This window comes from Coloeus monedula (genome assembly GCF_965178545.1).
Source record: "Coloeus monedula genome assembly, chromosome: 2".
NCBI classification, from domain to species: domain Eukaryota; kingdom Metazoa; phylum Chordata; class Aves; order Passeriformes; family Corvidae; genus Coloeus; species Coloeus monedula.
This window is the reverse complement of record NC_138782.1, coordinates 84,197,537-84,213,688: the sequence shown is the minus strand read 5'-3', so window position 1 is coordinate 84,213,688 and position 16,152 is coordinate 84,197,537. Positions and strand designations below refer to the sequence as shown.

Genomic DNA, 16,152 nt, shown 5'->3' with positions numbered 1-16,152 from the left:
CCCCAAACCAGAAGCAGTATCTTCTGAATGCTGTATGTATGTACCACCATACAGGGACAATCTGTGTTGCACCTTAAACAGTAACGGTTCCTCGATCAGAGTCACACTTTGAAAGCATTTCAGAATGCAATCTACAATGCACTGCAGCAGCCATAATACAAAGTGGCATTACACTTCTACTTCCATGTTTTACACTGTCCAGAACCTTGGCTTAGAAGAAATTCAAGCGAAAAACACTCAACTGGTTATCTAGCACAGAAGTTGAGATTATACTCACAATTCAGATAAGCACAGGATTTTGTTTTAGATGTTTCTCTGCATGTTAGTATTTAAGATTAACAACACAAACCTCAATGCTATCATTATTTGTATCTTTAAGATTAAACAGTAACTATGATTGTAACCATGTAAATATTCTTAAAAGGCTCACAATGAGGAAATGCCATTAATTGGTATTGATTAACAATGGAAGTCAAGATCATGAAGTCAGTGAAAGATAAATGGCCTGTATTAAGAAAAAGACCAAAGTAATCCCTTGTACAACAGGCTTTGCTTGGGAAAAGCAAGCAAAGGAAGCGTGAATGCTCACGTTAAGTGCCTCACAGGAAAAAAAAAAGTCACTCAATGGTGAGTGCATATGCAAACATACACCCAATACATTCCAGCACAGGTGTGAACTGTACAATACCATGACTATGAACAATATCTACAGCCAGAGGCATAAACCTCTCCCCTGTTCTTCCTGCTCACTTAAAAAGTAGAGAGGACTTTACCAAAGTGGTAAGAAGAAAGATTGTATGCAGTGTCTGAATCACATCCGTCAGTGCTGGCAACCACATCTTCCTCCAAGTAGCTACTCAAAAACATATATTATGCTGCTGGTGTTCCAAAAGCAGCTTTTATTGCTGTTGGCAGGCCATCACAAGCCAGCAGAACAATGCCTTTATTGGCATATTTTGCAAAGTCTGCATCAGCTGAGAAGTCCTGACCTATTATAGCAAGTCTGACAGAAGTATGTTCAGAAGATGATCAAGCTGCTTACAGACCTTCAGAACAGAAACATGGCCAGAAATCCTGCTAGTGCCCCTAGGAGGGGGAAGCAGAGGTTTTTGTTCACTTGCTTTTTTTTAATCAGGCAGGTTAGTAACTCTTAATCTAGAGGATCTGACACAGGATGAAATCCAATTGCTCCCAGTTATACTAGGGTTGACTACCTACATTCATTGTGCATTTTTAACTAGAAGTCCTTCCACCAATATTTGAAACACACAAACATACACATGCACCAGGCACATTCAAAAGGAAGGAGCATGCAGATCTGTCAGAGCATTAGGCACATTTCTGACTGGGCCTGCTCAGACAGATCTCCAGGCATTTCTTATTCAGCCTGCTGAGGAAGAGGAGCCTGTGTGCACCCTACTCATGGCAGCACAAGCACTGGGGAATGTGCATTGTCATCTCAGCAGAGTCCAATATGTTGAAACTGAAATAAACATATCTGTGTCAGAAAAGATACATGAGAACACCGTGGCAATACAAGCATAAGCTGGAAATTGACTACCATTTACCAAAAAATTGAAGAATTCTCTTGCTATGAGATAACATATTCTTCTCACAGATGGGCCCTCAGGAAGAGCTAACCTTCTTTGGTTAAGTCTCTTTGGTTGCCTGCCAGATCTCTGCATGGAGTCCATACAGGCAGCTCACACAGTCCTGGTACCGACATTTGGCATTCACCTCCATCACCAGGAGTGATGTGCCTGGCTACTGCACAGCACTTATACAGCACAGAATAACAGAATGGCCTGGGTTGGAAGGGACCTCAAAGACCATCTAGTCCCAAACCCCCTGCCACAGGCAGGGACACCTTTCACTAGACCAGGTTGCTCAGAGCTCCATCCAATCTGGCATTAAATACTTCCAGAGATGAGGAATCCACAGCCTCTCTGGGTAACCTGTACCAGCAGCTCACCACCCTCACAGTTACACATTTTTTCCTAACATCTAATCTAAACCTACTCTCAGTTCCATTTCCCTTTGTCTGGTCACTAAATGCTCTTGTAAAAGTCCTGCTCCATCTTTCTTGTAGGCTTCCCTCAGGAACTGGAAGGCTGTACATCTGCACAAAGATGTCACATCTCACAGCAGAAGTGAAAGTGCAGAACTGAACAGCTCAAGTCTATGCCACACATATCTGGGGAATAGGAAAGTGTGTTATTGCAGTCTACCTTTGGTCTGGCCTTTGGACTGAACACCCTCAGTGCCTGCATTCCTAGACAGCATTTTCCAGCTTGGCTTCATCTGAAATAATTTTAGTTAATGAGTTCTAAGACAGCTCTCTAGTACGAGACAAAGTGTATAGTCAGTTTTCTCCACTTCTGCAAAATGGGAAAGGAACATGACTTACTGTACCTTCTTGTTATTTTCAGAAGTGGGACTCAAAATGGTAAGTTCAGGCCTGCTTGGTTTAGGCTTGGGAGATTCACAGGAGTTGATAAAATTCATGATGAATGGCTCCAAATGCTGACCTTTCTGAAAAAAAGATATGAGCGACCTATCACTTGCATAATTATAGGAAAATGAAAACAAAAACAACAACAAAAAAGAATTTTCCAACAAAGTTTTGATTAGCCTATAATTTAGTAATCTCATAAAATTAGCTAATGAAGTTAAGATACTGGCAATCTGAAAGACTTACCTCTTTCATCAGCTTTCCTGGAACAGATTTTATGATTTTACCTACAATTAGAAACAAACAAACAAAAACTTTGTTATCAGTGTCTGATTTGAAAGACATTTTGCTCTGCTAGATTTTATGTACTCATTGTCTGGTAGTTATTTAAAAATAGAATCATTTTTAAAAATCTGGGTTTTTTTTATTTGGCACAAAACCCTATGAAATTAGTCTTGCACATAACCAGCTTGTAACCTAGTGATTACTAGTCTTCAAGAAAAGATACTTAAAAATATACAGATTATTATCTGAACACTTTTTAAAAAACCCACAATAAAGTACTGTAGATCTACCTTTTAGCTCTTCTAGACCTTAACCATAAATAGCTCTAGCACTGTAATAGCAGTGCTGCTACAACACTGGTACAGGCAAAATTCCCTGTATTTAAGTTAGTCATAAAATCAAACACTTATCAAAGAAGGTATCAAAGTAACTCAAATTCTCCTCTTTCTGTGGAAAAATCAGCAAATCTGGAGAGTTTCTGGGGGGAACCAGCCTCAAAAACCCTGGTGAGTAGAATTTTCTAAATTGGACAGGTTACAACTGTGGCCTTAAAGATCAGCTCTTGTGTCCTGATAAGGTTATCAGGATATGGCACAGTAACTTTGAATGATGAAAAATGAAAGGGTCTAGGACTAGTTTTATTTTTAGCACTACAGTTATAGTAATAGTATTCTTATCTACATGTCATTAAATTTGGAATTTACATGGGAAAGTATGTACAATGATCAAATGACAGTAATAAAAACACTCATCCTCACAAACAGCCCTACTGAAATGCCAAGACTTGTTATAATGCTCATTATGGAAGTGAAGCACAGTCTCAGACAGGAAATGCATTACAGTAAACACTGTAATTATAAGCTTTTTTTAAGGGTACGGTTGGATCTAGAAGGAAGATCTGAAATCAAAACAAAACCTTTTGACTGGAGGCTGAGAACAGAAACCTCATTCAACAGCTATAAGGCAGGCTAAGAGAAGGGCTGTCCCAGCAGGACCACGCCGTGACCGGGGGCCGCAGAAATGCAGCGGCGCAGTTCAGACATCTGCGGCTTTCTGGGAGCACAGCCACAAAGTGGCACAAGACATGAAGACAGAATGGCCATGAGGTTCACCTCACCAGCTCAGGCCCACTACTCTGAGACAGCTGCACTGCAGCCAAGTCACACTACAGTCTACACACTACAGCTTTTTTGATTCATTATTGTAGGAACCCAGAGTGCCGAGAATATTTCTCTGCCTGTTTTTAAGGGTTCTTACCCCCCTGAACAACACTGTTTTAGCCTCAAACCTTGGAAAAAATTACCAACAGTCAGACAAGAACTAGAAAATACAGTGGTGTGAATTAGGTGATAGACTACTGTGTAAGATTGTCACAGGGTGAAAAATTTAGAGGTGTTGGGCTTCTCTTTGTAGTACATAGATAAGAGTAAAAAATATCAAAATGGAGGATTGTTGTTATTCTCTAAACCTTCTTCTCCTTCTCCTACTCCATATTTTGCAGTAAAAGTAGTTTGGAATGACTGGATAGAGAATTCCACAGTTCCTGCCCATGTTACTGAATAATTGGTAGGAAAGTGAAAATAATGTACGTTTTTAGTAACTATTGGTTAAAATATCTTTAAAAGGCTGTGTAAATCTTGATAATTAGCTCTCACTCCTACTTTTCCTCCTTCTATGCTGTACCTGGGTCATGCTAGTGGCTCTGTTCCTCTGGTAAGACTTAATAAACAACTATCTGGAAGCATTGAAACTAAAAGAGACATCTCAGTTTATCTTTGAAACTCCTTGCAAGGACTTTCAGCAAATTCTCTCCCATCTGGAGGGACTTGATTTTCGACACAGTAAAGTGTCACATTATGAACTACTGCCATTAGACATTAGAACTTCTCAACTTCCATTTGACCTGCCTGTATCACACACACTGATGCCTCAAATTCCATTAAGCAGCTCATGTTAGAGAAGATCTTAACACCATCTAATACTAGAAATATCAAATATTGTAGTTTTCAGAATAAAATAAGCGGATTTCAATCAATTAAAATCCAAAGGTAGTTTTATAACTGTTTATGCCACCTCATCTGCAAACAATGACAGATGCACCCAGACTTGACTTGTGACAATACCATAAATTTTCTTGAACTATGAGATTTATTAAGAGAAACCTTACCATATTGCTTGCTGACACAAAAATTCAAAAGCAACCACTTAAACATTTTTTTCCAAAATTTCAAAATGTCTTTTTTTTTCAAGGAAGAAGTATCAGCATGTCTTGCTTGCTATGATTTTAAGGGCTGTGAAGGAGCAGAGTTCTTATTTCATACATCCACAAGAGTTATCTATGAATTACTACTGTCATTCAGAGAATCACAGAATTCAATCACAGCATCCACAGCATTACTATTTGTCAGCATAAACAAGTAGCATATTACATACCAAGATTCACATCAGGCAACATTTTATCAAGAAACTGAGTTTCTCCTCCATTAGGGGATAGGAAGTCAGCTAAAAGCTGGCTGTTACTTAGTTCTGGATGTTGCAGAAGTTTCTTTGAGACAGAAGGAACAAAAGAAGTATAAGTACTTTAAAACTCACCTTTAAAAATCAGTTTCTGTACAGCAAAAAGATATTCAAAGAGCATTATACTGCCACAGCCACAGATATTGTCATTTCCAAGAGATTTCTGTTCTCAGTCATGTGAAACTTTAACATTACCCACTTGAATCCTTTCTCTAACTATAAAGTTACTTGGAAACAAACAAAAAAACCCCAGATATTCTTTTATTAGCTTTATATCATTAGTATCAGAATATTCTTTGCTCCAAATGTTTGTTTGATACCTGCAGATATTCCTGAAACTCCTCTCTCTTGGATTTTAAGAACTCATAGTTCTTGGGGCCAATGATTCTCTTTGAGGGAAGCTGAGCATCAGGAAATGTACCTAATAAAGATATCAAGGAGATTAAATTATTCTTGTAATGCAGTAAACACTGATTTTACTATTTTAAATTTCAGCTAAGTAATGAATGATAATCAGAGCAGGGGGAAAGTGGCTTTCCAAATGGTGGAGAACATACCATGAAATTCTGTAAGCTTTGATTCAAGCACGTAAAATTCAAGATACCTCCTGTAGACGGACCAGTGTTCAGGTTCATGTCCAACTGGAGAAGAAAAAAAAGTTAAAAATAAACCAGGTTTTATGCCACCTGAGAGACAAATTAGCAACAGCAAAGATATGCTGGATTATATAAGAAAAACCTCAATGACATTAGCCCCTCCCATTGTAGTAACATAAACTTTATGGTACTTTTAGCGTTACAGTAAAATGCATAACTGGTAGATAGATATGGTACTAGCAAGGAAATTATCACCTCATTTATGGGATCCCTACAATCCAAACAATGGACTGCTCCATAACTTCAACATTTATGATGGCTGGCTATATGAGATCTATTTTCCAACTTTTAACCAAATGACTTACAGAAATAGTACTTGTTGAATATAGTCCTCTGCACCATCAGCTTGAATGCTGATCATTCTTAATCCTATCACTGCAGATATCACTAAATGCCTCTTAAACACTTTCTGCTCATTGTGGAAGTATTACTCTCACTAACACAAATCCACGCAGACTTAGGATGATGCTGTTTTCCCCCACTCCATATGGATGTATTGCTACCTAGATACTGATAAACTAATGGCAAACCATGATGGTTCCCAGTAAACAAAACATTTTCATTTCCTAAGAACTCATTTTAAGGTTATATAAAAACTTATCTGTTGTTCATTATTCCAAAGTTTAGAGTTGTTAAAAAAAATAATATGCCAGGTGTTTATTAATATGAATTTTAAGGTAAGTATTTTTGGAAAGAGAACATTTCAAACTTTGCCATGAAGTCTAAATAGAACTGATTCATGCTGAGGAGTCAGTTCTCAACCTGCAAATGCTAAATGTGATCATTTATCTCTCAAACTCATTTCCTCAGAACTTACAAGCCATTATTTTGAAATCAGAAGAATGCATATACGAAACACACTGCAAGAGCCATCAGAATACAGCACACTAGAATACTCTGGATTCACTTTCAAATGATGCTTTATTTATCCCCAACATTGCATACCTGCCCTTCTATCATTTCTCTCTACATCAATGCAGAATACAGGAATTCTCTCCTTTCTGTCTTTTCTTTCCAAGGAGGGATCATCAAAAAAATCTACATATGGGATGCTGATTTTCCATGCCGCAAGGTTGCGGGGTGTATTTGGGGTGGTAACAGCCTCCTCAGGAGAATCATCTTCCATTACCATAACACCTTCTTCAATCTGTAAGGATTCAAACACAGATCTCCAGTTGTGTTTTAATTGGAACAGTCTATCTCTGCTTCTAACCAACTCCCTCCTCTTCCCTTTTTAAAATTTTCCATTTGTCTCCCAACTGTGCTTCAGGTAACAGTATCCCACACAGTAAACTCTACTATTGGCTCTATTCCTGGCTGTTTAGCATGGAAGAAAAACATTAACTGAGGGAGACACCCAAGACAAATGAGAAAGGACTGTTGGCTCCTGATCTACAGAGAAAATGCTGCACCACAGACCAACTAGACAGCAATTTCTCCACTACATTATTTATGGTTTTAAGGTCTTGTGGCAGGCTGCAGATGAAGAGCCATGCATGCTTTACTACCCAGAATTACAGAACAAGTCATTGCTTACAAAAATACCTGACGCTGCTACTTTTGGTACTTCTCCATACTAAAGCAATAAGCTCAGAAGCACATGAACTGGGGATGTTCCCTTGACACATGAATGAATACAGGGAAGATAAGGCAACTTAATCAGAAGCCAGCACATGAAGACTGTGCAGTCAAGACAGAAGAAATGTAACATTTTCAACGGGGCAAAGGAGAAAAGAAAAATCCAAGCGCAACAAAGACATCTAGTAAAATTTAATGGTTTTACTCACAAAGTCATCTTCTCCTTCATTTAAGTTATAGTTAGGCAACATAGCTCCTTCCATTGCAGAACTCTTGAATACACCTTTTATTTTGTTCCCTATTTTGCTGATTCCAAATGATTCTCCTCTCTTCTGTGTGGTCCTAGGATTACAGAAGCCACAGTTCACAACACAAGGCATATTATTACACAGCTGCTCATTAGGCTGTTGCACACCACTTGCAGATAAGAGAAACAACTCTATAAACAGGTAGACAATATATTTACAGTTTCACTTAATTAAAATTCATTTCTGGTAAATCTGTTCTCTGATCAATCAGCAAAACTTCTTGAATACACTTTTGAGAGACACAGGATTCCCAAATGCTTAACCACAAGTAAACTCTTACAATAGTATCCTAGTAATTCATGACACAGAATAAACAATTAGCTAGGTAAAACAACTTTGTTTTGACAGCAGAAACTGTGGAATTGCTACAGGCAGGCACATCAAGTAGGTCATTAACTTTGTCCTTTTCCATGCACTCGCATTTAAATATTTATCTTTCTGCCAAGCATAGATGCATTTTTTAAAGGAATTTTACAAGCACATATCATTCAAGATAGAGCTCAGTTTTTAAGCAGTAGAGACAAAAGGAATGTGCAAGGAGCAAGACTGAGGATGAGAGAAAACAGATGCAACTGAAGAACCTTGACTTGAAGAGCCAGTCCGACTGAAAGATGAAGAGTTTTTAAAGTCTTGCCACTTATGACAAAGCATCCAAAAACAACAAACCAGGTATGGGAAAAAAAAGATACTTGGGCAGTAAGCACACCCCTTACTGAGGGAACAGATTTTTCTATTATTCTTATGCCCTTACACAAGTCCTGACACTGATGATTATTTCTTGCATGGAAGTGCTAGTAATTCTGGAAAGAAAAATGTTTCTGCTGAAATCAGCCTGAGGTTACTTATGGTGATTCAATATACACAGTTGAGAGATAAGTTAAAAATCAATACAGTGAACTGCAGAATCAAACATTCAAAACAAATTTATAGACTGATATTAGACGAATAATCAGGACTTTAGAGGACAAAAAAATCCTGTTTCTTTTCCTTTAAAACAAGAAACTATTGACTACTGGAAGGGAGTACAAAGAGAACAGCAGCAATCAGCAGGTAAAGCATTTTCATCACCCATAAAACCATGCAGACATCAACTGCTGACTCCAAACATGCATCTGCATGTTACTAATAAGCTTCCTGTTTATAATTTTACACAGACTGTGTACTTGACTAAAGCTGCGTAAATAACCCACTGCTTTTCCAAATCTTTTGCTTTTTCTATCTCATATAATCATCAGCTCCAAAGCAGACTGGCACCATCTATCCTAATTATCTCATCTATGCAAAGACAAGGTTGCTTGGCTGCTTGCAGTTTATTTGAACATTTTACTCCATTCTTGAACAACTTCTACTACACGTTATTGTACTGAACTGAGCTGTTTCACATTGGGGACCTACCAGAATCATGTACAAGTGCTTCAGCACTAGGCTAGAAAACAAACCTCAATCAGACAAAACTAGCTTTTCTGGAATATTTCAGACCTCTGGCTTGACCTTGAAGGAAGTTCTCATCATTCCTGTGAAAACTTGTGCAGTTCTTAAGAATTTGAGCAGTAACTTTGATTTGCACAAGGTCAATGATTTGATAGGAGGACTCCAGTCTCAAAGCAGTTCTTTCCCACACTGATCATGCTCCGGGTGAAGGCAGCATTCACTTGTGCCTGTACTGAGCTGTATTGACCCAGAACTCAGCCTGACAGCTGGGAACCAACCCTTCCAGCCCCAAGGCAGAGATTACGCCACTTGAATAAAAAGCAATCACTGAACCAGACAAGTATAAAGTGACAAACTAGGATGGGAGTCTCTGCACAGGAAGAGACCAATTCAGAACAAACACTGGTGAATGAGAGGGTACACAGACTCTCCACAATTTATGGAGAGAACACAAGACTGGTTTGGTAAAAATCCTTGAGGACAAATCACATTGGATGAGCATGGAAAATAAACCTGTGGATGTTAGCAGAGATGGATGGACAGATAACAGGATGACTTGACATTTCAAAGAAATGGAACAAAAAAAAATATATTTTAAAAAAAAGGTATCAGGATGAAAATCTATTAACTTCACTGGCTAAGCAGAAATAGAAGAATGGCCTTGAGGCTAGGCAGAAGGAAAGAGATGGGACTAGGATAGGGGCAGGTTCAAGACATGAAGAACCAAAGACAACAGGAGGTAGTCAGTTTAGAACAGAGACCAGACTTTTTTTAGGACCTGTCAACTCTGCTACTGTCTATAAATATATATGTCCAAAACTCATTGGAAAAATATCCCACTCCCTCTAGTGCTAATCCATATAATAGCATTATTAGACCATCATTCTACAGTTGCTTTCTCAGCAGGACCCTCTGTGGAGAGTCTACAGACTCCAACATTCCTGAAGAATGATGTGACAACAAGAGGTTGGAACACTTCCTTTTTTCCCCAAACATTCCAAAAGTAACACATACCTAACATTAAAAAAATTACAATTATTGTTCAGTCTATAACAGGGAATTGCAGACTGAAGACTGCAGTAGTCCACTGTGCACTGTGGCATTCTTTAATCATGGATGGTTGCAAAATCATTTTCCCACAGGATGCCTGCCTCATTCAGGGCACTGAACAGATCTTGGCAGGTGATCTTGAGCCAGGGGTATGCAGCTGAAGAATGATGCTGTGAGGCTTTTTGGGTCAAGACGGACTAGACCAGTTGTATGTATCAGACAAGCTAGATATTAACATGCATGTGAAGTCGGAGTGCCACTTCCGTTGGGTGACTAAAATCCCTACACACAGTTAGGAGAAATGCTGAGCACATCTTGCTGCACTTGAACATCAATGAGCTGCATTTATATCTCAAGAACTCCTTACTGCTCAACAATCAAGCAAGTTACAGCTTTTATACTTTATGTGCTGAACTGGCACATAAAGTATAAAAGCATCTAATAACCTTGATTCTTAACCTGAAAAATTAAGTTGAAAAATTTACCCTAAAGGCTAGTATAAGCAATCTATGTCATAATGATGCTCTGATAAATTCTAAGGAAAAGTTCATCAAGAAAAGATTGTTTTCTGAGTTTGGATACCATGTATTTAAAGAGGCATGAATAATGAGAAAACAAACCACTGAACAGCTACTAAGGCATTAATGAGGGGTCACATACTAGCTACAGCAAATTATAAAAAATAGCATATGTTGCCATCAAACCTGTAACAGTCACAAAAGAAGCTGGAGAGAGAAGTAATTTGGGCAACTGCTGGGTTTGAGTGCTTAAAAATCAGAATATTTGCATGCGATGTTAGACAATGATCACCACGGATACAGCTTGCAAGCTAAAACAAGCACATAAGGGGATAACACCTTAATGAGGATCTGGAAATATGACATGAAGTAAAGGAAATTCTGGAGCACCTAGCAGTCACAAGCCAAAAAAAAAATTTCAAGTTCTGAAAATATATTTCAAAAAAACAACAACAGACACACTGTTAACAGCAAACAATGTTAATGTAATGCAAACATGTGAAATTAGTAATTAAGCAATTTCTAAACATTTGTGAAGAGGACATGGGAAGTAAAGCTTTTTGTGAGGAGAAATGCATCCAGAGAAGACATTCATGTCTTTTACAAATAAAATGAACAGTTAATTACTGTTATAAAGGCTGTGTGATGAAGTCATGAGAGATGCAGCATAACTAACACACAACACTTATTGAGTGTTAGATAGACTTACCGTAAGTCATCCAAACTCAGGCTACTTCTGCAACAACAGGCAAATAAATTACCTCAGAGTCCAGCAGAAAATTAAAATAAAGCAAAACCAAAACAACAAAAGAACCCAAACCAAACCAAATGTGACAGACCTATCCCAACAAAACTGAATAGGCTTTGACCCTCACCATGGATTAAGAAGAGGTGGTCCAGTTAGGAATTCCTGACCTAGAACCCTAAGAAGGTGAAATGTGAACAGTATCTGCACATCTCATCATCACATGCTTGGCCTTTGAATTTAAAACATTGGTTATGGAAACTTTCAGGAGATTCAGCACAAGCAACCACCAATTAATGGAGAACGACTTTCATTCTTAGAATTACCTGTAGTGCCAAATAGGCAGCCAACTGTTCCTATTACCTTTGTTCAGAAGTCACATAGGAATCTAGTTAATTTGGCCAATACAATGAAAAGGCTGTGGACTCACTTTATGTAATAATACACACCCTCTCCCCCTCTGTATTAGTATAGTATATACATATATAATACAGTATAGCATCTGTATTAGGTATAGTAAGAGCCATTATTTAAAATTAAAGTAACTTTTAAAAATTTTTATTCCACAGATTTTAGGACCTGTCATTATATTTTTGCCGTTCTACATAACCTGGTACACAGAACCAATGCCTCAGACCCAGTAATTCCAAATGTGATGTTTAAATGAATTAACTATAAACACTGTCACCACATACAGGATTTTAATTCATGGCAGCTACTGAATTCTGGACAAACTGATAAGGGATAAAAATATTAAAATTTTAGGTTTTGTTTTACAGAAGGGTCTGATTGTAAGACATCTTACACTGTTTTTGACTGTGTTAACTGTGAAACTGGAAATACAACCTACCAGGTTAGAAATGATGGTGACTATTACATTGCACAGAACTTTTCACAGACTTAATTCCATGGGTTTTACTCCTAACCACTCCCTGAAATTGTTAGTATCTCTTCTGGAGTCCTTTAGCCTGAAAAGTGCTTGAATTTCACTGCTATTCCAATATGAGAAACCAGGATGTGTCTATTTTGATTTGTAGTTATGGTATGTCGAAAGTCAAGACAGACAGCAATCCAGAAATCTGGGAATTTGTCCTACATAACAGCTTTTCTTTTTTTGTTAAACTTCCAACATAGACTACATTTAAGTAATGCAGTTGTATTATAAATACATAAATGTGAGAGAGGGAGAGGAAATTCTTGTTGTCTCTTCCACACTATCCAAATTAAGTTGACAGAACTGGAACTCAGAACATCAGTTATCATTGGCCACACACATTAAACATTAGCTAGAAAACATCAGTTACAGAGTTAAAACTGATGACAACCACAGTTAGTTATCAAGTTGTCAGAATACCCTCAATATGACTTCTTTACACTCCAGAAACCCTTGACACTGCCCACCTATTGCCCTAGCAGTTTTCATAGCACATTATTTGTCCTGTCTGTCTACAAAAAGCTATGATTGTTCTGTACAGTTCAAAGAAGTGATTGTAACCAAAAATTACAGATTACAGACAGTCATTTTTTCCTACCTTCCCACCTATATTTTCTAGAAACTGTAATTTTCTTGTCTTGCAGTAAGGGAAATGTTTCAACACATTACCCCCATGCACATTCCACTGGGATTTCATACCTACTTCTTGATCTGATTTCTTAACCAGCAGTACCTATGCAATACACACACAGTACCCATAGCAAAGCACAACCAAAATATGGGAAACAAAACTCATCTCTTTGCACATAATTACTTTGTACATAATTACTAATGCTAGAATAAGAAAGAGAAGGCAGGACAAAATATATGGAATAACATCTGGAATAATTCTGTAGGTAACCTTGATTTTTCCCTGCCCCCTTGGCAGTGACTGTAGACAATTCTGCAGAGGGAAATTCCAAAGCAACAGGCAAACTACTTGCAGATAGGACCTCTGTGTCATGGAAATAACCACTGAGGTACTTCTTCTGGAACACACAGTATCTCGTATTGTACATCAGCATATATACTGAGGGCATTCAAATTGTTCTAAAATGTAAACCAGATACATTTTCAGTAATGCTATGGATACTGTTTGAGAATATGCTGCAACGGCCCCCAGCAAAATTTGTTTATTCTGTAGCCAGAGATGCATTTCAAAAACTCCAGTAAGAAATGGCCTGTAATTTCCCCCTTTCTGTTTTTAAAAGCAAAGAACCAAGGAGGTGACCTACATGTTTTCATACTTTAACTAGATTTGAGAAGTGTATGACAGAATACTTCCAAACCTTGACACGAATAATTTTGGGGAAGAAACCAGAAGGCAGATTTAAAGGTCTAGGTGAAACCCTTTAGCCATCTTCAATAGAAGCTGACATGTGTTTAAGGTCACCCATCCCAGTGGAGTACCATGTAGGAAAGGAATGCAGTTTGGGCTAGCTGCCTTCATTCCATGCCTCTTTGTTAAGAAGCAGAAGCTTGCCAGCACCACTATGAGACAGCACTACACCAAAGCTCCAGTCCTGGACCTACAGAAACTATAAAGACTACATAAAAGACGTCACCAACGGAGAATAAAGAGAACAATCATGCCATTTTTGAAGAACAGGACAAGAGAAGAAAGGTGTGTGTCAGTAATACAAATCTCACAATAGGCTGAGAAACAAGAATTTGCTGTCAGGTGTTAACTCTAATGAAAGCAGACAAGGTTAAATGAACCACTGTTACTCCTCTACAAGAGGACAGGCATTAGCATTTGCCACAGTACCGTGGATCTTATTTCACACCAAGAAAGAAAGCCTATCCAAATTAAAGACTGTCTCACTGAAGTTTTCCTTCTTTTGGCTAGGCCATAAGAGAAATTCAGTTGGGCCAGCCCACGACTGTTGGAGCCATCCAACATAAAGTGAAACAGAAGAAATTATGAGACCTCAAGGTTTACCAACCCAACCCAAGCCCACAATGGAAGATCACCCATCCCCACCACAGGAGAGGTTCTTCTACTCCACAGCCTGTCAGAAGCCTGAAGGTGGTCTCTAAGTGTATGGTCCAAGCCCAGAAACAAGGCTTCTAATGCTACATTTCTGCAACAGAGTTGGGGGACAGAAAACACATTTGATGTAGGAGAAGTGGCAGTTGTTACAGTAAGAGGAGATTCCCACTGAATAACCAGGTTGGTTACACCTAGGGTACACTGTACCTATCCATGTAGCATCTGAAATCCAAGAAGACACAGCTTGGCAGCACTAAAATGGTATTATATATACACAGTCAATTAAATCACCACTTTATTTTCATATTCTTTAATTCTCACTGCACGATCTTTTTCCCTTCCCTCTTCTCAAATGTTGAGGTCTAAATCACATTTTAAATTCTTTAATGCAAAACACATAAAGAGAAGAGACGTCTTGTATAATATTGCTTACATCTTTAGCATGTATATTGTTCATTTAAAAACAGAAGAAGTAGAGATAAAAATTAAGTCAAATTAATATCAGGCAATAAGAAAATTCGTACAGTTTATTACTTTGATGCTTTTAATTAAAAACCAAAGAAAACCACTTAGAAGTTCTACCATACCTACCTGTTAAATTTCGAATTGCGGGTTGGTGACTCTGCTCCTCTTAGAAGGTGTCTGAAGTACTGTAGCAGACAAATAAGGTATGAAGGAAAACACTGCATTAACTGAGGTAACAGCTACTGTGCAACAACACTGCAAAGGTCAGGAAACCAGAACTGAAGGAAAAGCCAAATTGACCACAATCTAGCAGTTAGAATTTTAATCTGGAAAAGGACAGACCATACAATAATCAATACAGGAGCCTAGGACTACTTATTTAACCTTACATAATCTCAAAATTAAAACCACAAAGCTGAAATAAAAATTAAAATAAGCACCAAAATCCATGTCATCTCCTTGTTAAAAAAATCAAGCATTTGAGGCATTGTAGCTATCATGGGAGAGATGACCATCAAAACTATTTTTGAGAAATGTTCTTTTTATTAAGAGTAACGCTAAGTAAGACAAGTACCCACTCCCAGGACAAATCAATACATTCTTCCTCAAATAAATGCAAGAAGCTTAACATACAACCTGACTTACACAAACTTCTGAAAGGAACATGAACTCAAGACTCACCCCTGTGATTAAAGTGTGTACTACTAGAAGGCCTTAGGCAGACAAAGTCAATCCAGGGTGGGGAATTCTTAAGGTGGCATTTAGAACCCAATAACACAACAATCTTAAATATCAATTGCTTTGAGCAACCTTCTTGAAAACAAACACCAGACTTTTAGCTGCTGGAATGCATAATGCTGAAAAAACCTAAGTACGACTTTTGTATCTTTAAATACCATTATATTTTAAAAAGTAAATAAAGAGATCGTGTTCTACATCTATCAGGCAGATTACTTCTGCACCAAATTTGCAATCATAAAAGAAGGGGTGGAGAGGATTTTTTAATAGCTGCGATATACACAAATTGTTACATCAAAAAATGAAGTTTTCTTTTGTTCTGTGGTGTTGTGTTGGACTAGAATAAATTCTGTTTTCCTACTGAGAATGGTCCAGCTCTAGAATGCCAACTGAAGTGGAAAATGAAGCCATATTTTTCAGTTCCACACACACGACTGTTGTAA

The 16,152-nt window shown here is 38.0% G+C and overlaps 1 protein-coding gene across 4 annotated transcripts in view; it reads right to left on the bottom strand.

The window, feature by feature from the left end:
• SNX14 (sorting nexin 14) overlaps nt 1-16,152 on the bottom strand; it is a 48,132-nt gene that overhangs the window by 8,399 nt on the left and 23,581 nt on the right. For all 4 annotated transcript variants that reach the window (XM_082302705.1, XM_082302706.1, XM_082302707.1 and 1 more), the window contains 9 exons: nt 15,098-15,156; nt 11,505-11,531; nt 7,698-7,830; nt 6,856-7,057; nt 5,812-5,895; nt 5,575-5,675; nt 5,171-5,282; nt 2,699-2,739; nt 2,413-2,532 (listed from right to left, as the gene is read on the bottom strand). In XM_082302705.1, the coding sequence (XP_082158831.1) occupies nt 2,413-2,532; nt 2,699-2,739; nt 5,171-5,282; nt 5,575-5,675; nt 5,812-5,895; nt 6,856-7,057; nt 7,698-7,830; nt 11,505-11,531; nt 15,098-15,156 (879 nt within the window). The remainder of the gene's footprint in view (nt 1-2,412; nt 2,533-2,698; nt 2,740-5,170; nt 5,283-5,574; nt 5,676-5,811; nt 5,896-6,855; nt 7,058-7,697; nt 7,831-11,504; nt 11,532-15,097; nt 15,157-16,152) is intronic.